Here is a 26513-nt window from a genome sequence, read left to right as displayed (position 1 = left end):
TATCTTTCAGCTATCTTTAGGCTCACCCACACAAAAGTCTATGCACACAAACACACACGTAACACGTTCCAGAGTCCCATTTTAGTCAGAGTGCAGCTAGTCATCAGGCTGCGTGCACCAGCCAGGAGAGAGGTTCATATTCCTATCTGATTTCATCAGCCTGAGGCCCAAAGATGTGGGTAGGAAGATCCCCTCTGTGCTTGCTGTTTCAGTCCTCCCCAAAGCAGATGGTCTGAGGGACTAACAAAGAGACAGACCAGTCCGTTAGTGGGCAGAGAATAATGACTCATGAAGCAACAAGCAGAAAGAGGAAAGAATAACTGTACAGGCACCTATCGCAGGCAACACTCCAAACACAAATTATCTCATGTTTTGTTTTGCTTTTATAATGTGTTATCATTAAAAAAATAATCTTGAGCTATTCAAGTAATATAAGTAATGTTATAGATATTTCTCCTGGTTTTGTTCTGTGACGGGGGGCTACAGTGGCAGCTTCTGTAAGAAGCTTCTAGAAGTTGTTTCCTCTTTGTCCAGTGGACTGGGCCGGGCCTAGGGCCACTGCTGGCCAAGGCCGAGCCAATTGGTAGCAGAATGTCCCGTGATAACGCCTCTGTGACAATGTATTTAAGAAGGGGAAAACAGGGAAAAAAAAGGAGAAGATGTGAAGCAGCTGAGCGGGGGCAGAGAGGGGGAGGTGCCAGCCTTGCGGGCCTTGCAGGCCTCAACTTCTGGCCTCCTGCTGGGCGGCCACCTGGGCTTGACTCAGCCCAGCCCGGCTGCAAGAAGTGGAGAGGAGATGTGAAGAGAACCTGAGGGGCACCTGAAGAATTTCTTGTGAGAGGAACGGCTGCAGACACCAAGGTCAGCGAAGAAGAATGCTGCTCCTGGCCAAGATTCCCCTGCAGCATGGGGGGGAACGGCTGCAGACACCAAGGTCAGTGAAGAAGAATGCTGCTCCTGGCCAAGCATTCCCCTGCATGGTGATGACCATGGTGAAGCAAGCTGTCCCCCTGCAGCCCATGGAGGGCCACGGAGGAGCAGAGATCCACCTGTAGCCCGGGGAGGACCCCACGCTGGGGCAGGCGGATGCCCGAAGGAGGTTGTGGCCCGTGGAAGGCCCACTGGGGCAGCCGTTCTGGAGAGACTGCACCCTGCGGAAGAAGTGACCCATGCTGGAGCAGTTCAGAAAGGACTGTAGCCCATGGGAGGGACTCCACAAAGAAGCAGCGGAGGAACTCCCCCAAGGAGGAAGGAGCGGCGTAAAGTGACAAGTGATGAACTGACCATAACCCCTGATTTGCTCTTTCCCCCTGTGCCGCTTGGGGCGAGGGGGAAGGTGGTAGAGATAATGTTAAGCCCAGGAAGAGGGAGGTGTGGGGGAAAGTTATCTTGTTCTCTGTCTCATTATCCTGCCTTGATTTTAACAATAAGCAAATACTTTTCCCCAAGTCGAGTCCGTTTTGCCCGTAACGGTAACTTTAAGAGTTAAGTTTAAGAGTTTAAAAGTAACTCCCTGTCCTTATCTCAAACCTTGAGCCTTTTTCTTATATTATCTCTCCCTATTCTCTCGGAGGGTGGGGGGAGTGAGAGAGAGACTGCGTAGTCTGGTCCAAATCGGGGCTAAACTACAACAATGTTTCACCTGAGGAAGGCACAACTTTCAATATTCATCATACCTACAAGAAAAAGAGATATTTGGGGATAAAAAAGCTGGAAAAGTAGTGAGCTATATTGGACAGTCTATAACTACGTTCAAAGTTTAGTTAAAATCCTGTTTGACAATCTAAAAGCCCTTCAGCTTCGTTGATTAGTAATTATTGCATCAAATTATTTCTAGATCAAACTACAGTCATATTTTCAAATCATCTGGGCCTTTCTGCAATTGCCTACTGAAGACTTTTTAGTGCTTTTGAAGCCTCCTCCAGTTTTCTCTATAAGTTTTGCAGTAATTACTGATGACCCTAGACAAAAATCAGCTTTCAAATTCAGGAGTCTGGGATGGCAAAATGAAGAGAAAGCTCTAGAAATGCTAGACCTTAAGTTCCCCATTATGACCTCTCACCAGTTGTAACTCTACCAGTTGTTATTGGAGAAGGAAAGAGGCATCCTTCAATGTACCAGGACTGTAAGATACACCCAAATATTAATTAAAGCCGATTCAGTTTACAGGAGTTGTCATCTGAAACAATTGAATTGTAATGAAGAACTGACTGACAAGAAATATCTAGAGGTCTTTAGATAAATCTCTGGATCAAATTGCAATGTTATTTTACCTATCCAGCCTGAAAGCAACCAATACACCCAATATGTGAAGCCTGTGATATATGCTGTACAATCAGTATAAAGAGATACTTTTACTTGCTGCACCAGACACTGAAGAGAAATCCCACCTTCCTAACAACACCCCTGAAAGGCAGCCAAAAGAATCCTTTAATTCTTCAATTTCCTAACAAAAAATGGACAACAAGCTGACTCAATAAGGTGGCTCTCCTAGTCCTCTTCCTCCTGAACTCTTCCTAAAGCCTAGCAAAGAGATGCCTGTCATGCCTCTACCAGCTGCCCATTGAGCAGGAGCCAACCAAACACTTCGAGAAAAAGGAGAGGCAAGACTGGATCAAGGAATGACACTGAAAAGAATGTCACCATCTTGCCAGCACTGTGACCCAGACTGCCTTGCTGTCTTCCCAGTGACTTACAAACACAGCAAACAGCAAAGACGATACAGCAGAATGCTAGAAGCAAGAACCTTGCAGAAAAGATGATCACAGGCACAGTAAAAGCTCTGCAGAGAGGAAAAAATGGTCAGCCTTACTTGCTAGCCCTGCCTGAGGCCATAGTTGAAGCCAAGGTTCACAGTACAAAGCAACAAAAGCAGCCTACAGACCTAAGGGCTATGTCAGTTATCAAAACACTAAACCTGCTCCTCTATCATTACAAATCCAAAGCAAGTCTGAAATGTATGCGTTAACATCAAGTTCAAACACTACCCTACAAGCAGGCTGGCTGACAACTGCTCTTATCCAACACAATGAAAATAAAACAACAAAAAAGAAAAATTTTAAAGAATTAATAACTAGCAATGACCAATCCTCTAGGTCTGCAGCACCAAAGGACAACTCTTAGTCACAAGTCTCATATTTAAATCCATGGGAACAGACTGACTAAGTCTTCGTATATCACTTCAAAGTCATAAAAAAAAAAAAAAAGAAGACTCACGACTTCTCATTTGTGTCTCTTAGTGGTGGAAAAAAAACCCAAGTATGTGCATACTTGGCTGCTTCAAAATATACCTCGAGTTGTCTACGCTGTGTCAGCTTACACATATCAAAATGTGGCTCATACAATTATATTCTATTTAATAAACATGCAGCATTTGCCTTAATACCTACGTTAGCAGATGTTGTTCCGGCTGAGAAAGGGTGAATTGCAAGGCTGATAAGAAATGAAAGCTGATGCAGTCAACCTACTAACACAACTCAACCAAAACGAAACAAACAAAAGATCCAAGATGAGTTGAGCAGGCACCTAAGGGGAAACCCAAGTGGCAGCCAGCTTGGTTAGATATTTTGGAAAAGATTTACAGTAGCTCATTTTGAAGACTCTGGTAGACTGGGAAAAAAATGAACCTAAAAGTCTGAAGAAGACAGGTAATGCATCCTTGAAAGTGTCTGTGTTTGGAGCAGGGTAGAGAAAACACCTAACCACAGTGCTGCCATTCAACATTTCCATTGCTAAGTCTTTCTTGATAGGTACTGAGAGAAAGTAATGGAGGCAAACATTACAGAGAGGTCTAAATATTAGCAATACAATTGTTTGAAAAAGACTGTACTTTCAGCAGGAGGGGAATTCAGAGTTACCATAGCAGCCACCCACTCTCAAAAGAGGGGAGGGGGAAAAAAGGAAGACTGAAGAACATAGATGAAAAAAGAAGCTATTGTTAACAAGACAATATGCACAGATGCTAGGTGATAAGGACATGGCTGCACTTAAATGGAACGAGATATGGGAATTATTAGATAAAGCATAGGCTTTGTTTTTAAATGGGTTGATTGGTTAAATCATACAAGTCTGACGTTTACTTCCCCCTCTCAGAGAGCAAGGACTCTGGATTAGCTTGTTGCCTGTTTATGTTTTTAAGCTTGTTTTGTTTGTTGCACAGCTGGCTAAAATGTCCAAGGAGGATTCTGTAATAATCCCTCCCACTCTTCCAAATACTTCTGTTAAACAAAAAGAAAGTACATTTTGTATCAGATATTATATACTTATGAAATACTAGCTGAGTAATATATGGAGGTCTTTATGTTCATGCTCTCAATAACTGTCATGCCACAGCTCACACAAAGACTAGACTACTCTTTAAATCTTCTATTCCAGAGAATAGTGATGAGAAAGTAGTTATTCAGGGCCAACTATCCTGATCAACATCATGAACATCATGAGAGTGTAAGGACATGACCCCAAATATTGGAACATTGCATTTCTTTCCCTGGTGTGTAATAAACAGTATTTTTAGATTTTTAGCTGCAACCATGCAACAACATTTAAAAAAAAAAAAAAGGCTGCCAATATTGCACCAAGGAACTAAGTTTGGAGGCTATGCAGGCTACAACTCAGCTGATACATTATAACAATTCACTTTATTAGGCAGTCTATAAGAATTTAGAAATCCTGAGAGCAGTTTATAGTGCTTTAGTTAAATGATGACAGTGTCATGCATCATGCAGCGATACGGTAATGATACAGGATATATAAATTTCTGCCATTACTGAAAGATTATAAAGTCATGAAACAGATCATAGCAGTTTTAATTTTTCATGTTACTAACTGTGTATTGACCACAGACAACATAAGGTTTACATAAAGTATTCTTGCTCATGTCAAAAGCCATTGACACTAGGTATTAGACCTTACTAATGTTTACTTCTTGTTTTTAAAGTGTATTAATACTATCTTCCTTCCTGCTTTGCAGTCGCTGAACAGTTGGTTTCCTTTAGTTACTGTGACTCATGGCAACAGTGGAAATCCAACTTTACAGATGGATGAGAAAAATAGGAGCAATTAAAATGAAGAATGCTGAATATTTCCTAAAATAGCTTGCGCCAAATTTAGAGGTATGTTTCAGTGAAGCCTCAGATATCTCCCCAAATAAAGACAATACTATTAGGAGTCTTACACTTGCCTCAAGTTAGAATAGAATTTTATTGCTCATCTCTTATTTGCAGATAACACTTGCCTGTACTAACTGATGATCCACATCTCAGACAGACATTGCACACAAGGAACTTTTGGTAAATGTCAGTGCTGCAGATTTTAAGCCACTGGTTCTAAAACCATATTCAGAAGCATGGAGTTGGCATACTATCTGTGGATGGGGTTGGGATCCTTGCAATGTCAGCAAATATCAGTTTCCAGATCAGACAGGAATTAAGTCAGCTCAAAATATATGCTGAAAAGCAAGACACTCTCATACACGTGTATATATGTATACACATGTGTATATATGCACATATACACACACACACACATGTATAGGCATGTCACTGTTCAAATACCGAGGAAATTTAAGGGATGACTCCTGCAACAACCACAGAGGTACACACACACTTGCCTAGTTGCCCACTGACACTATGAGGGCAGCCCTGGGCCCACCTAAAGGGCTACAAAGGACTGCGATTTTACCAGTGCAGGTCAGGTAAAAGACTCCTACAGGCATGCGCCAGGGACAGCTTTACTAAGAACAAGATGTGCTTCTGCTTAAGATTAGAACAATGTACACTCCAAACTAAGCCAGGGAATACTGCACAGTTACTTGAGTGAGATTCATTAGTCACTCTGCCTCTCACCTGCCTCCCCACACCTCTCAAAAGCCTCTACAACAGCTCCAATGCCAGGCAACAAACACTAGTTTTTATCCTAGTCCTGCTCATCACTCCCTGTATCAGAGAGGAAAAAAAGGGCTGGATTATCTTGTAGCCCAGTTTATTGCAAAATAAGAGCCAAACCGACTTTGTATGAGCACTGAGGTACCTTTAATAGCAATTCTGGTACCTAAAGACACGTACAGATCTCGGGAAACCTGCAGAGATCAGACACTTACATATGCCCACTCTTCTGCTTCACCTCACCAAAGAATATGGTCATGTGCAATTCCACTAATCTGTTTTGGGTTAAAACATGGAAAGAAACACTACCAGTCACAAGCAATCCCTACCCTTATTTTTTACCACCCAACAAAGTCTCCTCCCACATTGACTGGCAATGAAGAAAAAGTAAACCAAGAACTTGGTTATCCTGTATCTACAACCCTTTTTGAATGACTTGCCCTCTCTCAGCATTGCCTTAGCTTTCAAAGCTCAGAGAAACACTACATCTGTAATTGTGAGAATTATCCAACGAATTAAATTTTCAGAGGCCTCACAGTAACTCACAGAAGGTTTACATACATGAAGTCAAACAATAGTTCTCTTCTCCCCATTCCTCCCTCCTCCCCTCACAGTGTGAGCCGTTTGCTCTCAAAAATACAGTGACATTAAATAGTACAATATACTTACAGCCAGATACATAGCTGCATATACGCTTAGTGCTGCTTCTTTGGATGGGAATGTCTTTCTGGCTTTCATGATAAGGTCTGGATTTCCCGTACAGGCATGTACACTACTGATGAACTGTGTATACTGTTTACATCCAAGTGCTGTATAGTTGGGTTTACAAAGTGCAAGAAAATGTGGTGCAAGATTCCCTGTTACTACTTGTCCAGCATTTACAAAGATGTCCGTAGCAAACAGTCCAAATGCGTAAATTCCTAAGGAGGGAAACAAAGAGTTAAATTTCCTGGCAATTTCACTCCAGGGCAGCATATTACAGTATTTATCATAGTAATATACCGGGTCCTTCCATTTAAGAACATGAAAAACCCTCATGTGTCTTGTACCCTAAAGATCCTGCCTCGCGTTGGAGATGGCACTTCCCTACACAACTGCAGCAGCAACACTGCAATGCACCTGCACACCTGATCACTCTCCATCCTTCAGAGGAGCATGCTCACCTCTCGTGCAAGCAGCCTGTTTCCCTACGCCTCCCAGCCATGAAACTTCACTGTTCAGGGTAGCTAGCTATACAAGCCCCTAACTTTCACCCATGTGAAACAGAAGTGAGAGGGGCAAATTCTTCACCCTATAAATCTACTTGAGAACCAAGGAAGTCAAGCCCTGATGGAGAAATAACTTGAAAAATCATAACACATACTGGACAAACATTTTATTTTCTCTTGCAGCTGTAAAGAAGCTGAACTACTGAATAATTCAGTATTGCCATGCACGAGTTGTCTTCATCTGCCTGCTAGTGGGTACATCTCTATGCACGGCATATTAATCATAATATCAACATACTGAGCTAAAGATCTATATATTTGAGGAGCTACTTATGCTGAAGAGTTTTTTAATCAGACATATCAGCAAAGCATTAAACACGTGTATTTGTTCAGTAGAATTGAAATGTATGTATCTGATTACTTAAAAGAAAACAGATTTCTGCTATTCTGAGGTCTCTTTCTATCCTTTTGGAAGCAGAAAATGAGCTCCAGAAGGAAATGCAAACACAGCATCCTGACTGGGAGGCAAAGCCAGCAGGCAAAATTCCACCTGAGTTACAGATTGCCTCCTGTATTTCCACAGGCAAATCATCTTACCTTTCCCATACTTCAATTCACTGTGAATATAGCGTGAGTTCTGGCAGTTCTCAACTTCATGGGGCACCATGAGGATATTAATGGATGTACACTCCAACAGACATGATGCCACAGAAACACGTGTGTTTCTAAAGGTCAAGTTTTTTTCCTCAGCAAAGCTAGAGGACTGAGGATGATTTCTGGGACCCTGGCTGGTCAGCAATGTCACACAGCGGTTAACTCACCCTGAGCTGTTAGACACTGGAGAGCAGCGGATTTCAAGGGCTGCACAGAAGGCCCTTTCAGCAAGCCCCGAGGGTGTGCACTGCCCCCAAGTAAGTGGCCACATCACGTTCTGTGAGCACAATGGGTAGTGATGTGTCATCTGATAGAACAGTGCAGAGGCCATTGCTAATCCCTTACCTCCCTCACAATTATTTTTTTTGCTTCTGTGAACAAGGAGGGCCCACCAAGTGGGAAGGAAACGTGGGCACTGCTTACACACAGAGCAACTGGAGCAGGAGGAGCTCCTCATCATCATCACTCCCCACCTCCTCTGCACCTGTGCAAGACAGTCTCATTCTTAACAACTTTTAGCACTCCAGTGCAACAGCACGCAATCACATTCTCAGAAGGCAGGCACGGCTGTTACACAAACACTGCAAATACAGACACAGCTGCACATCCTCTCCCTCCCCCAGTCACTGAGGCACACAGGAGGATTAGCTGCCCAAAGGCTTCATTCCTCCAGCTGTTTCTCTTAGATACAACTCTGAGTGAGAAGCAAACAACAGAATTGAGCCCTGCTATGGCATCCCTGCATGCATTAAAAAGCGGCATCTGGGAATATTCAAGAGGTATTTTGAATGGTGGTACCTCTCCCTCCAGAGACATCTACCATGAACTAAGTAGAAAGGATAACATCTCGTAACTACTAAAGTCAATGGGGGAATTACAGCTGACTTTAGTGGAGCAAGGATTTTGTAGAGTTTTCTACTATAGACTACAAAACAATCTCCAGGATAAGAACCTAAATCAAGTTTGGCTTCAACCACACATTTATATCCCAGTGTCTTCAACTTCAGCTGCTATGTGTGTGTGTAAACAAAAGTAAACTATCAACTATAGAAATGGCACAAAGATATTTTGCTTCCTCACTTCACCCTACTCCAGACCGGCTGGTTGTTTTCCCCTTTGTAGTCCAATTTTTCCTATTTTTTTCTGCTGTTTCAGCAATTATTTTTTTTATTCAAACTTCCAAGCCTCATTTGCTACCCAAAAGGAGAGAACTCATTGCACCTGAGTTAAGACTACATATTCTATGTTGTATGGTTATCTAAATATTTTCCCCGGTCAAAATTAAGACATAATTGATCACTCTCACCATTCAGAAAATGAAAGTATTAATTTTGCTCATACCAAGGAATCTGATGGTCCTGCGCACCAGTGGATTTATATAACAACAGTCTCCAGTTAATATTGTTTTTTCTTGGTTTTCAAAATCCTTTGTAGCTAACTGTAGACAAAACACTGCAGTTTCTCCAACGATAATCTTAGGGAAGGAGAAAAAGGGGAGAGAAATTGTACATCAGATTACAACAAGTAAAAGACACTAATATTACAGAGATGGCTGTCTCGTCTTAAGAAAACAAGACCAAACCAGCACAAAAGACAACATAAGTGAACCAAGATCTGTACGTTAATCTTCTTACGAGGGAAATATGCCTTATGGCTTGCTTTATTTTATTTGCATTAAAAGAGAATAAACTTCTATAACCAGGACTTGAAATCAACATAATGTAACATAGTTTTCAGGATGAGGGAACAGAGAAAGAAATCCGTTAGTTCAAGAACAACAGACCACATAATGCACAAGATGTGGATCAAAGTAAAGGCCTAATCCTGGAAGATGCTGAACATTTCAGTTCCCACATGGCTTTCACTGACAGTCAGCACTTCACAGGGTTGAGCTCTAAATTTTGGACCATGGCATGGGGAGGAAAAAAGGAAAAAAAAAAAAAGCAAAAAACTTCACAACAGAGCTCCTGTTCATATCACAGGACTGGTTTGCCAGGAGGCACTTAACAGGGTTTGATTCATATTTTGCCAACTAAGTTTATCAAGTCTGGCTTTAGCTTTGTTCCTAATGCTTGAATAAAGTGTCACCACTGATATTTTAACATTAAGCATGGCCTGTTTCACATTCATTGCACAAAAATGAATACTGTTCTCATGTCTATAGATCATTCATATTACAGTTGGTGACAAATGTTTTAAAATAACAAATAAAATAAGAAAAATAAAGATCTTGAATGTAAAATATCCCCTCTAAGATGTATATTTACCTTTAATTTACTCATTACAATTATGGTACTGAGACTTAATAGCCAAAGTCAAGACTTAAGCAGGTATCTATCTAAACCTATGATACTGAAGCTTTACAGCAGGTAGCAAACGATCAAAAAGAGCGGAGCAGAAGGGTCAAATACTGACCACTGTATTCCAACTTTTATTCACTGTGGGACTTAAAGGCAAAGCTCTTCCACTCTTTTATATAAAAAGCAGTAAAGCTTATTGATAGGCACATCACACTTTGATAAACAGGAATGACGACCAGCAAACTGAACTCTTAATACGAAAAGAAAAAAACAAGAAATAATGCCATCAAATCTGATTCATTGCCTAAGTTTTTCTAAACCTTCAACCTAACAGGAAATTATAAACTTTTTCATATATCACAATAGATCTGAACAGTTCTACACACAGCACTGGTTACAGGAAAAAAAAAAAACCAAACTATGGTGATGGCTTATACGCACAGTTTGTTGTCAACAGGAAGAATGTAATTAATGACCTTACTTAGTCATTTGTAGATCTACACAGATGACTTTGGGCTAAATTGTGACACATACAGAGGAAGAAAGTGCTTCTTATAAATAATGGGGCATAAATAACAAAAATAACTGTGGTGGTAAGCATGTAAAAAAATAAAACTCAGTTTGTCACAGAAACAGTCATAATCTATTACTTTAGACTGGCTTCAGATCCCAGTGGCATTTTTAGATTAAACAGAAATTTCAATATCTGAACTAAAAAGTATCCTCTCCCTACTTTGATGCAAGCAAATATTTGGCATACTGAAATACTATTCCTTCATTTATAATTAACAAATTATCGGTACACATAAGAAATGTAACTCAACCTTGAATTTAAGTTCATCAAAATTATGACACTGATAAGAAGAATTCAGCCCAATGACCCCTATAACTCTCATTTAAAAAAACAAACAAACAAAAAAAAAAAACCCCAATTTTAAGATGAGTCATAAAGGTGAGAACTGAAACACTAAGATTTTTACTGTGAGTCACAATAACTCCCTTCTTTCCTCTAGAATAATGAAACATCAAGGACGAGGCAACCTGAATACAGTCAGATTCTGCATTTAACATTTTTTTTGCCAAACCAAGAAAATTTCAGTAAAATTATTGCAGATTTCCAAACTCCAGGAAGAAGTTGAATCCAGCACAAGGAAAGCATCTGTGATATACAGCGCTCAACCTTTTTCAAGAACACAAAGAGAAAGTGTACCAGCAAGCTCAGCTCTCCAGCTCTGAACAGAGTCTCAGAATCTACTGATCTAGGAACACAGGTTCTTTTTAGCTGGTAGGGAAGCTGGCGTTAGCAAATGGGAGAACTGCTCGTTCAGTTATAGGAAAGGAAATCCTCGCTTCCAGCAACCTGTCTTCATCAGCTGCATCTAGGTCTTTCCTGCTGGCAATAATTTTTCCTTGTTACATTTTCTGTCTTTGATGGTGACCTGGATGAAGAAAATCCTGTGCTTCAAGAATAGCAGGGAGCAGCGTTCAAGTTTTTAGCTGAACAAAAATATACTTAGAGGGGATATGTAGGTGCAAAGGTCAGAACAACACAGAACTCAGCTAAAGACAAACTTTTGCTATACTAAGCCTAGTGTTCTACCCTCAAAGTAGTCTGAATGGGATATGCCATTGGCCATAACAGGCATTCATTCCTATGCTTCTGTGGATTTACTTTGATAGAACCCTTCTGGAATTTGGCAATAAATACAGGTTCAGTATCTTTCTGTACTGGCAGCTCAGCTAAACTTGTTCTCCTTACTCCATCCTTCGGCACAAGCACCACTCATCTCAATAATGAGCCTCCAATAAAGTTTCCAAAACGGAAGGAAAATCTTTTTCAGTCTCAGGAGAGACTCTGTTTCCCAGTGCAATTCCTTCCCCTTCTCTCTGGCATCACTGGCAATAATCAGCTCTACAGGGTAGAGGAAAAGGAGAGCAATCTCTCTCTTGCCCTTTACCATAATTTGCATGCCTAGTATATTCCAAGAAGGAAAAATCTCTGTATTTCCTCTGGCTCAGGGACTGCCATTATCTCTTGCACTGCATATGCAAGTTGCAACCAGCCAACAAGTGACATTTAACATAGCACAGTTACTTGTGTACTTCTTGGCTAAGTCTTGGGGCAAAAAGTTTTTGGAATATTACAAAACTGACAGTGAAGCATCGCAATGAAGAATCTGAAAGCTATGACAACATCAACTTTTGGACAGAGCTACACAAGTTCAGCTATAGGAATATAGTTTGCAATGAAAAAAGTGAGAATAGTAGAAGTATCTTTTACCTTTTTCTGTCTAACAGGGTCATACTACTTTAGATCACTGTACAGATTTCCTGAAGAATTATATACATTAAAGTTCTTAGCTCACAGACATTTTAACAGCTGTTAAAAGTAGAGAGTATCCTTCCCTAAGACTGCGAATCTAGTTGGAGATGTCCCTGCTCCTTGCAGGGGGGACGGACTAGATGACCCTTGAGGGTCCCTTCCAACCCTAACCATTCTATGATTCTATATAAGTACAGTATGTAAAGTATAATGAAAATAACAATTTTCACCTGAAGACTAACAATATAAAGTACAAGCTTTCCAATATTCTAAATAATATATATATGTGTGTGTGTGTATGTTTAAAAAATATATATATATTTTAAAAAATAATTTTCACATTCCTTAAAGAAAAAGGTAGTGAACATAACTTAGTTACAAGAAGGAGCAAGACAAGAACGATTGCCCCACAGGCACTAGCCTAAGCCCTGACAGTTAGTGATCAGGTCCTTGCTCTACTACAGCTTCCCTCCATAACTCCAGGGAGGTTCACAATAAAAAGAGTAAGATGAACAATATAAAAATCATCCTACATGAAGATATTTAATATTAATATATACTAGCATTAGATAACTCTTTCCTTTTATGGAAGCACAGAAAGAAATACTAACCCAGCAAAATCTAAATTACAGGAAAAGTCCTTGTAGCCATCTCCATGGCAATCATATCCTGTCTGCAATGTGACAACCCATCTGACAGCCAGAAACAGAGTTTGGGAGGGGTGAGACCTAAAATTAGTATTTCTTCTTGTTTCACCTCTTAGCTCCTAATTAATTTATTAGCTAATTGATTTTCACAGTGGTTTTGTACTAGTGATTTATTTATTGCCAACCATCCAATACTTGTCCCTTTCCTTATTTCTGTGCAGGATACTTACAGCATTTAGCACACATTCCCTACACTGATTGCTTCCTCCCAAATAAGTACAGGTTTTTTTCTGTATTAGTCATTTTTCTGAATCCAAGCAAGCTGTTCCTAGTTTTAGCACTGTGTGACAATTTAGAAATCCAATTTGTCCTTCCCAAAATCATACATCCAGTATATTCTTAACTTGGTTCTAAATTCTGAGCTCTTTTTCAACTTGAAATGTCAGACCTGACTCATTCCAAATATTAGACCTAGAGCAGCTCTGACCTTGTTGATTTTCCAGTAAACTGACTCTATAAACAAACTTCCCCTAGTGTCACACATGATTTACAACAGCCAGCATCTATATAAATAAATGACCTTAAATCTGCACTTCTGGAGTACTAATGAGGTTTATTTTATGGACTATCTCCTCATATATATATATGTAACTTCCTGTAAAACCTCAGGACTCAAGTAAGAAATAATAATTCATTTGGATGACAAGATATCTGAGAGTAAATTAACATATTTAAACAAGATAATTCCTGAAATTTAAGACTGATGGTATCTGTTTGGGATTAGGAAAGAAATTTCCGCGTACATATTCACAGATCTTGCCAGCTAACATCTACTTCAGGGTATGCACAAGTTCATGAAATATTTCATATGGGCCAGGGAATGTGGTAGAATACACAATTCCCTCTCCGCTGATTCTCTGGGTTATGCCGTAGCTACAGCAACCGCTCAGACAGATGAGTAACACTGAAAAGCAGTTATTGCATTAAAAAGACCACTAAATATTAATCCATGTTCTGAACTTCTCAATTTAAGAACAGCTGACAATACTGTGCACTGTAATTTCTCTTCTCATGACATTTCATTCATTGTATTGCTCTCATTTAGGCATGACTTGAACCCTAACCAAGGCTTCTGTGAGACCATCTTCAAGAAATAAGATGGCAAGGGATTGTCTCTTTGGGGAAATTAGCATCTCAGGCAGTCCACAGCTCTGCTCTTCTCTCTACAATGAACTTCCTCATTAGGTAGGAAGAGAATCTGGGAACTGGAGTTAAAAATCTTGGAGATGATCTCTGTATCTCTAGGTAAATTGTAATCATTTAAGTTGCACAGCCTCCCCATTCATTTCACTTACGAGTTCCCACTTAAAAAGCCTGGGGTAGATTTCTTTCAAAAACATGGCTTCCACAGGCTTTGTTGTTCCTGTTCTTTATCTTTTCTTCTTAACTTTTAGCAAGACCATGAGCTATTTCTGGCCTATTTCCCCTTTGAAAATGCCATCAACATATCACAGAACATAGCGGTCTCTAGAGTTTGGAAATCTAGCGGCATAAATCTTGGTCTTTAGTGATGCTATAGATAAGCTCCACTCTCCGCTTTAAGCTAAAATTGCTGTGTGAGGTGACAGCCCTGGCAGGAAAAGCAGCAATAGTATTTCCAGCAGTAGCAATTTCAAGTTTATTATGCAGAGCTTTCCCTTGAGGCCATTTTATTCATGTTTTTCTTGTTCTCATTGCTTCCTGCTTGCTTAAACTGACAGCAAATGCCCTGGTTGATTTTCACAGAAGTAAATTTTCTAAAGTAAAAAATGACCAGTAGTTTCAGGAAAATGAAGAAATAAATCCTAGATAAATCTATCTGCTATTGATTAAATACAAAATATCCCCCTTTGCATTCAGCAGGGAGATAGATATAGGACCATATGCATAGCAGCTTCTGAAGGTCTGGAGAAAACATGTGACAAGAAAATTGCTTTTCTAGAGAAATATGTGGGAAAAAATGCTTGGCCTTTTTTTCCCCAGTAGATTCTATTTTAAAAATACGTACTCTCCATTTTTTGAGAAAAATATCAAAATTTTACTAGAGTTCTTGGTATATATTTGGTCATGGCCATTTACAAAAGAAAAACAGCAGTACAAGATTATATACGTGATAGTAAAATATTATCTGCTTTACTTATTTCTCTGTAGTGCAGAGTATAGCTATATGTTACTAAACACTAATGTTCCTTCTGAAAGGGACAAATACTCTTTGTAACACATTGTACCCATAGTCAGTACGTAACAACAGTAAAGGCTGCTCATTTCGCAAGGACTTTATTGCTATTTGAAAGCAAGAGGCACATAATAGCCGAGCACTTATAACCAGGGAGCTTCAAGTGAACTCCATGAGCACATAATCACAGAGACATGGAAACTTCAGCATTCACTGAATTACCTTCATTCATTACTTTACCATGTGACAGAAAAAAACCCGATATATTTTTAAGCACAGTGTCTCTAAAAGCTTCCTTTTTTTTCTAACTCCCCATCTTTTTCTTTTTTTTTCCTAACGGAGCAATTGATTGTGTATGCAAATAGCATCTCCTCTAGAGCACGCCTGTGTTATCCAGCACAGCAGCACACTGTCTCCAGGGCTGGAATCACGCGTCGGAGTCAAGTTTGCTTATGTAAAAGATCATTTTAAGAAACAGTCACCACGACCCCACTACTTTGAGTGCAACTAAAAGAAAGGCCTTGTGCCATCACCACAGAGGGCCAGAGCGCGAGTCTTGGCACATGGCAGCAGGTCCTGCATTTGATGCTCTGCAACAGAAGCAGAGGGGCAAGCAAGCAGCCTCACAGGGTGCGCCGGCCCTGCCGGGCTCTGCTTTTATGGGAATATTCGCTCCACATTCAGCCTGCTTTACCCACTGCGCTTGGCATTACATCCCCTACTCATTTCCACTAAACCTTTTATATTGCTGTGAGATGAAGAGTATGCAGCTGCTCTGCACTGCAGTTCTCCAGGGGAATTAGCAATGGCCAGGACACTAGCAAAACAAGTTCAGTAATGCTAACGTGGCAGTCTGGGGGCCAAATAAGCGTCTGGTGCCTGGCTCCAAAACTATCTAACTGCTGGCACAGTTTCACAATACCGAGGCAAGTATTCTCGGTGAACACATTCCAAGAGGTAGTAGATAACAAGCTTCAGTGAGAACTCTTTTGCCCATGTATCAAGCTTTTCTAATTTTAAAAAATAACATCCAAAAGCTAGAAAAAAATATTTTTCTAGAGAAAATCCTCAACATCTAAAAAACATAGGTTTTTTAGATCTGAAAATGGTGAGGAGAAGGGAAAATAATTAGTTCAAAACTGCCTTCTAAAAGCAACAATTCACATTTCAAAAGGTAAAGTTACTTCAGGCAGAAATATTCCAGACAAGGTTCTTATAACAAGGAATTCATACAGGTTTTAAGTTGTTCTCATCTTCTTTTTGCAAAGACAAGGATGCCGCTATCCAAAGTTTCCAAGCTCCACACTTCACTCTACAAACACCTCTCATTAGGAACATGGGTGGTAATATGACCAGAGATCAACTAATTTATGTCTCCGGATCTCGAGTGGTACTTGAAAAAGGTTGTTGCTACAATTATTTCACTAGGGATTTTGAAAAATAACTTTGCATCAAAAAAATTATTTTTTTCAGGTGCTTAGCTTCAACCTTTAAAATACCACAATATTTGCAGAGGAAAAACAAACTGCTGAAAGCCCTACCATCTATCTTCCCTATTAGAAGATGAATTCCACACAGAATGTTCAGCTCTGCACTCAGCTGTATCAAGGAAGTCTTCTACTGGACTTCAAGTGATACATGTGAAAGACTGTGGTTCCTTGCTCCCTGGTGTTGGTAAACCCCTTTGTTTCTCGCCTGTCCAAGAAAACTCTGTCATTTTGTCTGTTGAGGTTTCTTAACCCTTCTGTGCATGTTGAAAACATTATTCCTTGATGAGCACAATAGCAATGCTTACAATACCCATACCAATGCTTATTTCCAACAGCGATGTTACTTTGTGCTTTAAACCCTAGGTGATCTACGCAACTGCACTTTTCCACCCAGGATGAACATTCAATTGCAAAATTCAACATAAACAGTCTTTCATCCCTGTTCGAATAAAAACTGATCACATAAAAGACATCTCTTAAAGATTCTGGTCACAAAGTAGTGGTTTTACAGTCAGTATATGACTGGAGCCAACTGTTCTCAGAGGCTCAGAGTAAGGAGAATATCTGAATTTCCTGCTTTTCACTGTTTTACTTCTATCTCACTTCTACTCAAGGCCAGCCACATTTTGCAGATACAGTATTCCCAAGATCTGTTCACTTTCACTGAAATTCCATAGTCCTCAAACAACTGAAACTGAATGGCCAAACACTATACCAGTATAAGCACCCTGTGTTTTAATGTATCTATGAGAAAAACAGATTGCATATATGATTAATACCTGTACGATTCAAAAAAAAATATTTCCTGGATTTTTGTAGCAAAACACGTGCATCTACAAAATATGCACCTGTAATTGTTTTCTACTTACATTTCTTACTGTCAATTAGTTGATTCGTAATGACAAATTTAAATAGACAGCTCAATAAAACAATTCTACACTTTTTAAAGTAAAAGTTATCTTCACAATAAAATAGCTTTCTTTGAAAGCACAGAAGTAGCTCCATTCCTATTATAATGGCCTCTGTATAAGCATCTCTTCCTTTACAATTATCTTAGGCTACAGCATAATTGCCAGTCCCCTAAATACATTAAGATCATTATCTTTTTCCAGTTTAAATCAAAGATAACATCTCCACTAAGTTCAACAGCGGCTGAATTAGTAGTGAAAACCTATGGCACTCTAGATTAAGAGCAACACTTCAGTCAAAGGTGGGAAATGGATCTTAGCTATGAATGTCATCCCAATGAGATAAGAAAACAAAACTAGGAACCCAAGCCAATTTTACAGGGAAGTAGTACTAAATATTTGGGAAAGAAGTTTAACAGGTCAGATAAATCAGAAGGAAAAGTCAAAAACTGTAATACTGAGCATTCTTCTCAAAGTCATTCTTCTTATATAATACTGTATAGTCTTCACATTGTGACCAATTACTGCAAAGGATCCAAGTGTAATTAAAACCAAGTTAAAAACACTTTAAAAGCCATTGCATAGGAAGCATCTGATCTAGAACTATGACTTTATTCTGAGCTGTCTCCTATCGAGGTTACTTGTGCATAACACGTACATTCAGTATAAAACCAGCAGTAAAACTAGTAGTAACAAACCCTGACAGTGTTAATCCACGTTTCTAGTGGCTGTGAAAGCCCAAAAACAAATGACCAAATAAAAGTTTTCAAATAAAAGTAGAGATTGCAACTTGCATTGACACTTCAGTGAAGGAACCAAAGCGAAACCGTGCCTCTACCAAAGTTAACTTCTGAAGCTTCACTGCCTTCAGGCAGACCCATGATGTTATTCCCAGAATGGTCACTAGAGATTCTGGTCAGTGAGAGAGGATCAGAAAGAAAAAGACATCAGAAGTCCCTCTTCCAGACACTCTCAAACAACTAGTAAGCCCAGACACAAAACAGCGTGCGACCGATCACCTCATCTCTTTCCTCATACTTGAAAGCTGTAATTTCACAGTATGCAATTATTTCCCCTTAAGAATGTTATTATAATAAATTAATATAGTGAAGTGATGTTTATTAGAAATAGAATTTTAATGAAGGCACAGAAGTGGGAACAGAGAACTGTTTATGAGCATCAGAAGTTTTAATAATTACTTACCTCTTCTCTTAATGCAGTGGCAGTGAATTAGCCAGCAAGCTTTTTCACAGAACATTGCGTAGCACTAGCATATCCCATTTCTCTTTGATACATATACATGCACAAAGATCATTTCAATAATGATTCAGTATATCCTGTAGATCAAATATGGGGCATTTACTTTACAGTTTTCTGCAAATATGATTTGCACCACTCTTGTCACTCTTTCAACTCTGCTACACAATGTCTATTTTACTGCTCCTGCCACAAATCCAGATGGCTGCAGATGTGCAGCTGGCAACACTATGTTGCCTGACCCTGTTTAGGAGTTTACACAATGCAGTGCTTGAATTAAGAGGAAGTCCCAAGTGCCCTCATTAGCACAGCAGCCAATGAGCTGAAACAGGAGCAGCAAGAGTGGGAAATTTTAGCAAAAAAAATTCCTAGTACAGGAAATGCCTACAAGACAGAGGGGAGATTGTATACTTTGCTGTGAAGACAGCAGAGCATAAAAACAGCTCTTTTAGGCATGCAATGGTATTCTGAAAACTAATTGCGAAGTCTATAGGCCAAAGTAAGCCCAGCTACTCTTCCTCAATATGTGCCTGTACCTTCTTCCACTCATAAAATAGGGCATAATGGCTTACTTAACCAGGATCACCTCCTTTGCATAGAACTGTAAAATAACATTAAACATGTTGCCAGCTTTATCAAATATCTTCAAAAAAGCTCAAGTAGTGAGAAAAGTGTTTTAAGCATGAATGAATCTATTAAAAAATTTTACAGCTTATGAAGCTTTGACACTGGCTGTCTTCAAGGCAGACTTTGTAAGAGCCAGCATTTGGTCTTCTCTGTGAGGACAATAAATCGGTATTAGGTAAAATATATAATTGTTATGTAAATATAAGTATATATATCATGTTTTCAATCAGTTTTGGGTGTAATCTCTCATTATTTGAGCAACTTAAGTTCTTACTAGAAAGAGAAGTTCAAAGTATGCAAGTGTTAAAAGGCGCTTTCATACATTTGGTGACATGATAACCTTTTCAGGTATTCTGGTGTGGTGAACTAATTCTTTCAGGCATTATTTTTTGCCATTGGCATTCAAGGTTAAAAACACATATGAACTAAACTGGGATACAAATCAACCATCTAAACATGACTATTTTCTGGTAGCATGTGGTGCACACACACTCGCATATGTAAATATATTGAGTTTTTAAAAGAAACAGTCTCTGCTTTATGATTTCCTTCTACTTCTAATCACACAACAAATCACAATCAATTCGTAAACAAAATAAATACTGACTAAAACTGCAATACTGACTCTTAAAATGAATGCAGTTCCTTAAAAAGACTCTGTCAGCACCACGCTCATTCACATACACTATTCCATCTCAGGAAAGCCTTGATATTTCAAGTAGTACTGAAGCACATGACTAAATCCCACCAATATCAAGATAATTAATTAACAATTAGTACATACCTAGCTCTTGTATAAGTCTTTTTATGCACAAATCTCCTAGGGCTTTAAAGAGAAGCCTAGTTTCACAATTACCATTTGACAGCTGGGCAGTAATGGCTAAATGTGCATCTTGCTTGGATGGCCACATCTCTTTATCAAGGGAAAGCCTGACAGAGCTCAGAACCCAGCTCCACACATTCATTCTGCCAGCTGTAGATGTCAGCAAACTACTTACATACCCCAAGGTCACTCTGCCTACAGATCTCATCTGTCTTTGGTCAATGCCCTGGAAAAAGCCTCCCTGACTGAAGGACTGACTTCAATCAAGCATGAGAATTTGGAAAAGAGGGCAAAGAGGACCATCGTAACAACCAGACCGTCCTCACCACCATTCACATGAGCATGCTTGTGGCCTACAGTACAATGCAGGACAAGCTCCCCATTCCTCCCTCAGGCCTCTCGGATGCTCAGACTCATCTCTGTGCAGTTTGAACGCACAATGGCAGCACCTTCAAGCCTGGTCTCACGGCAGAGCCCAGATACACCCCAACAGGTCACCCCTCACAGGAACAGGAGAGGCAGAGACTGAGCAGTGGAGAGGCTCTGGACACCAAGCTCAATCCGTCTAAGTATGATGACACCACTAAGCATGCACCAAAACTCGGGTATGTCCACACATTCTGCACAGAGATGAACTTATGCACAGAGCCATGCACTTCTGCAAATGGGGAGGTCAGAGTTCAGATATCAGCCAAGAGTATTTTGACCGTTTGAGTCCCCACTTGTCAGCAGAGCCATGTTACAGACAGTCTGTGCACCCACTCTGTAAAATCCAAAAAGGTACCATGTATTGGCCTAAGTCTTATCTAAAGCAGGTCAAGCTCAAATACTTCACCTCATGCTCCCCAGAGGCTGCAAGTTGCACACGGTTGGTTACTGCAGCTCAGCTGACCCGTGACTAACAAATCTTTAAGCAGAATTAATTCAGTCATGTCTGAGCCCTAAATTGCTATGGACAGGTCACAGAAATCCCTATTACTACCTAAAATAACTATACTAGGAAGTTGAGTTCCACCTTACTAATTGTAATACTTAATACTTGATTTACAAAGAGGAAAACTACAAATTGACTGAAGAAAGTCCTCATAATATTATTCAGAGCTTGAATGACAAAAAAAAAAAAAAAGTATGACTGATCCCTTTTAGAGACAGCATGAACCTACCAGCCTAAAACAACAGGCGTTTCAAACTGTTTTGTAGGGAAAGAAAAAAAAATTAGAACAGCAGGATACTGCTGGGCTGACTTCTGTTCTTGATAGCTTTTTCTTTTTCCTGTTATTTAGAAAATAAAAAACTCTAGTTTAGAAATTAATGCCTTCATACATACTCCTTAACCCTATATGGGTGAGAGGGAAGAAGTAATATCTGCGGAGAAGGAAAAATCCCACTTGTAAAGAAGAAAGTCCTTTAAAACATAGCTAGGTTGCATTTATAATTGGTTGTACATTAACAAGTACATAAGGTTAATGAAATTTTCACATAAATATACAATGTATAATAATTATACAATGGATAATTATGATACATTTATACAATACATGCAAAACTACAGGTAACAATGTATGTTTTCCAGAATGGTAAGCAGAAGTGGAATCCACAGCCAACCGAGTTTTCACCCAGTATAACCAGAGGCTTTTTTTTTTTTTTAATGGTGCCTCATACCCCAGGAAGCAGCATCCAGAATTGAGATTCAATTTTGAAGCAGTACTGAGCAATTTATTGGATTAACAGTAGATTTAAAAACCCTTAATACATACAGTAATTTTTCTACTGTAGATTTCTTAGTGTTTTACATCGAAAACAAGTATCTTCCCACCTGCAGGTCAATAGAAGTGATCTTACCAAAGCTAGGTTGCTGACCAGAGATAGCAACTGCTATACCTTTTGCTTTCTTGCTCCCTCTCCAATACCATGCTCACTGTACTATGCATCAATATTAAGGACTAGTTCACAATGGATATTCCTCACTAAAACAGCATGTCACATGTACATGTTTTCTGAGTACTGGAGATGTAGTATATGCACCTCAACTAGGCTTTTTATTTGCAATCTCTGAGGTACCACACCTCAGCTAAATAGGAACCATTTATGATGAAAGCTGGGCCATCACACCCTTCAATGTAAATGAGAAATGCTGCAAGACCTGTAAAGTTTTTTTAAACATCATACTGCTTTGAAGGCTGAAAACACAGCTAAAGCTACTTACAGTTCTACTTTGACTGTCATTTATTACATATCATATGGACACTCATCTCCTCATTCCTGCATGTGGTACAATGAGCAAGAATCATTTGGTTGAGAAACATTATTACTTCAAGACTACTATTTTAGATTACAAACAATGCATACAAATTCTCTAAGTGTGCAGGATCAGCTGGATTAGCAGTTTCTCACTTAAACATAAGTGCATAATTTATAGGACAAGCAGGCATTCAGCTGTTGCAAACAGAACCCTGTCCGCCTTGTTCACATCTGCTTGCCACTTTATTTCCAGAGAGCCCATCAAGCGATGAAGCATATGGTCTCCATATTGTCAGTGTTTGTAAATAGCATGTATAGCAAGCACAGCAGAAACTATACATGCAATTGGAAGTACAAACATAACTTCTGCAGGCACTGTTCATGTAAGCCATCACAGCACAAGAGCAAGACAGACAGATAAAGCAGAATTCCCAAGAAAACCCCCAATGTTTCTGAATCTTTTATTGTTTCTCCTAGTTACAGCTCTGTTGGATTAGTGGTTTTATGCTGGGATAAACACAGCATCACACTATCAAACCATGAATTTGTCTGCTATGTGGCTCAGCAGGCCAAAACTGACATCTGGTACAGAAAGTTACTGCAGACCTTAATAGTGTGATTTATTTTTTATTCTTACGTAAAGTTGCAATGTAGTTACCCCTTCTCAAAGGAAGGGCAGATACGAATTGTCCATTAGCCTCAACATCTTCTGCTGGCATTCCTCCCTTCCAAAAAAAAAAAAGTGCCCCAGAATGTGCACATTAAAAAAAAAAATAATAAAAATAAAGCAAGCTTTACATTCCCAAAAAGAGCACCAGGACAGACCAAACACTTTGCTCGGTGATTCCTCTTGCTCTAGAGGATGTACTTAAAAATGAACTCTTGAGCACCTCACTACCTATTCTTGGAATTTTTTGCCCTGTAACACACAGCTGCTGGCAACTGTGCATCCTTGCATTATGTATCAAGTTTCCTTGATTTCCTTCTGGCAGAAGTGACAAAACAGCTTAGTCTCATTCAGGATGCATAGAAGCCACTTCTACTTCGCAGAGCAGGAGAAAAGTCTCTTCAATTCTGCCTCTGTGCTTTAGTTTTTTCCAATAGTATCAAAGTGTCCATAGAAGCTAAAGTGACTTGGTACCAGTCATGAAGTAGAAAAATAATCAACCTAAAATAGATGGAAGAAACACTTGTGAAGGTAGTAGTTTTTTTCTGACTAAGGTCAGGAATGTAAAGCATCTAGAGTTCCCAGGTATGAGGTAAATTTACAGATTCCTGCCACACCAAATTCAGAAATATTTATTTATTATTCCAGAAATATTTATTTTTCTGAACTTCAAATCTAAACTGTGTTTTTCCTTAAGTTATAACAAACAGACAACAGAATATTTTGATGTCCCAGAAACTGATCACAATCCAGCACCCTTCTTCAGGTATAGCAGTAAGTTATATCAGAGTAGAATAGTTACAGTGAGCTACAGGTTAACTAAAAGCTACTCTGGCAAGAGCATTTTGAAAACTCAGCCTGATAAAATCTGATCAGTCCCTGATACCACAGCACACGGAATCATAGGTGCCAGAAGGAAAACAGGGACTAGCAGGTTCAAAAAGCAAGAGTGAGGCAGAAGCATGCCCAGTCACATCAGCTAGATCTATGTGCTGGAAACAAGCGGTGCACCTCCTTCGGGTCTCTGCACGTCCTTGAACTACTCTTCAGCTGCTCAGACCTGGAACTATTAAGAGACAGCAAAGACACTGAAGAAGAAAGACTTATGAAATCTGTGCTGATCCTTCAAAAGGTAGCTTCTCTTTCTCATTATTCACAAAACTATCTTGGTTTTTCTTAAAGCATCAGGGTATGGTAAATTCACTACATAAACAACAATGTTGCATCTCTCACTTTACAGTCTTTTTTTGCTAGATTTCAAAATTATTTCCTCAAACAATCAGAAAGGTAAAAGTTAAGTTGAAGGCAGAATGCCTGAATTTTTTATATCCATTCTTTGTTTGGGATGTGCCATTTTAAAGATTCATCCAGTCTACTAAAAAAAAAATAGAATACAGTACTTCATGTCTAAATGGCAGATATATTTTCAATTATTATATTAGGAGGATTATACTAAAACAAATTAGTCTTTAATTGGTTTACAGAGAAAATATTAATATGCTAGGAATTCATCTAGGCACATAGAACGGTGTATATTTTATGAACAAGCACTGTAATCATCCACTTGTTACTTGGAAATAAAAACAAACAACATTTGCATAATAAAACTGTTTACACGTCTTAATGAAAGTGTGTCATTATCTCCTCCTGGCTTTATAGAGCAGTCAATGTACATCTTAGGTCCAATACATTGAGTTTTACATCAATTATTGCTTAAACAGTTTTGACATTTTTAGTAATCCATATTAGTGTGTGGACTCATTAAAAGAATTCTTGAGCATAGTTAACAGTATTTTAGAGACGTCAGAATTATTAAGACATACCAGAAAGAAATAATGCAGAACTGATCACTCCACAGATTTTGAAAAGATGAGACACTAGCCTCACAGTTCTACAAATCATTTCTACTGGAAGCTAAAGGATTAGACTGACGTACATTTCCCAAGCTACATCTGTCATAACAAGTCTAAAACAGCAACCAGCCCACTGAGCAAGAACTGGCACTTTGGGAAATGGCTCAAATAGCACTGAGCTCCCAGCTAGCACTTTTATGCTTATTACATATTTGCATAGACTCAAATCAAGAGCGTATTTCTTGTCACCTTCATATTTGACTTAAAGATTAATTTTTTTTTTTTTTTTTTTAAAAAGTGTCTTGAGAATTCCTCAGTGTACCCGCAATGTCTGGATTTTAGCCCTATGGACAGTAAAAGGACAGGAGCACAGAGCCAGCAGTACTCTTTCAAATCTGAGTCACAAAGACAAATAGGAGGAAGGGAGCCCACAGGGGCACTGCCTCTGTGGGAGTCTCATGCTTCCATCACCAAATCTCATACTTAGGGCTTTTATATTCTTCTGATTGCAATTTCAACCTCATCTACACTTTGCAGAACATTTTACTGTTAGCCCGTCTAATGCTCCTGATGCAAACCCATTTACACACTCAAGGCATTACTTTACCTGTGCCTAAAGGTACGACTTAGGAGCTCTTCCACAAATAATAGTCTAACGTTGGAATGGACCATATATTTTGTTATATGTTAAGCTGCAGTTGTTTTCAGCCTGTTTTAAAAAACAAAACAAACAAACCCAAACATTTGGGCCCTCAAAATTCTCAAGTAGAAGAACTCAAACTACAGATTGAATAGATAAGGAACCATGTATATCCACAGAACACAGATTGAAAACCAATGTTGTAATATATCCTGCTTCATTTCATGGAACCTGCATAAAAAAAATGGGAAATCAACTGGAAGAAGGGAAAGGAGAAAGCTCTTCTCATCCTACAGAACAGCTTCTGGATCCCTCTAAAGGCTTCCCACAATTTCTGTTGTATCTACGAATCACAGAATGGTTTGAGTTGGAAGGGACCTTAAAGATCATCCAGTTCCAACACCCCTGCCCTGGTCAGGAACACCTTCCACCAGACCAGGTCGATCAAAGTCCCATCCACCTGGCCTTGATCACTTCCAGGGAGGGGGCATCCACAGCTTCTCTGGGCAACACTGAAGTTGCAGGGACTTCAAGCAGATATGTCTAATTGTGGACAATAAATTGATTACTGTTGAAGTGAGCAGCACAATAGTTTGACTTGTTACTAGCTTCTACATGACCTAGGAGATATTATAGAATAGAATAGTCCACTTGGAAGGGACCTACAATGATCATCTAGTAGAACTGCCTGATCACTTCAGGGCTGACCAAATACTTGGTTAATACTTTGTAAATACGTGACCAAAGACTGTAAATCTACAAACCAATTAAGTCCCAA

The 26513-nt window shown here is 39.3% G+C and overlaps 1 protein-coding gene across 1 annotated transcript in view; it reads right to left on the bottom strand.

Moving 5' to 3' along the window:
- Window positions 1-26513, bottom strand: part of PLPPR5 (phospholipid phosphatase related 5) — a 205873-nt gene that overhangs the window by 17535 nt on the left and 161825 nt on the right. The window contains exons 15-16 of the mRNA XM_086752913.1: window positions 9086-9218; window positions 6552-6802 (exon numbers count right to left, since the gene is read on the bottom strand). Coding sequence (XP_086609039.1) covers window positions 6552-6802; window positions 9086-9218 — 384 coding nt within the window. The remainder of the gene's footprint in view (window positions 1-6551; window positions 6803-9085; window positions 9219-26513) is intronic.

The sequence above is a fragment of the Chlamydotis macqueenii genome, chromosome 8 (assembly GCF_036417535.1).
Source record: "Chlamydotis macqueenii isolate bChlMac1 chromosome 8, bChlMac1.mat, whole genome shotgun sequence".
Taxonomy (NCBI): Eukaryota; Metazoa; Chordata; class Aves; order Otidiformes; family Otididae; genus Chlamydotis; species Chlamydotis macqueenii.
The sequence above is the reverse complement of the archived record's forward strand: the minus strand, read 5'-3'. Positions and strand labels throughout refer to the sequence as shown.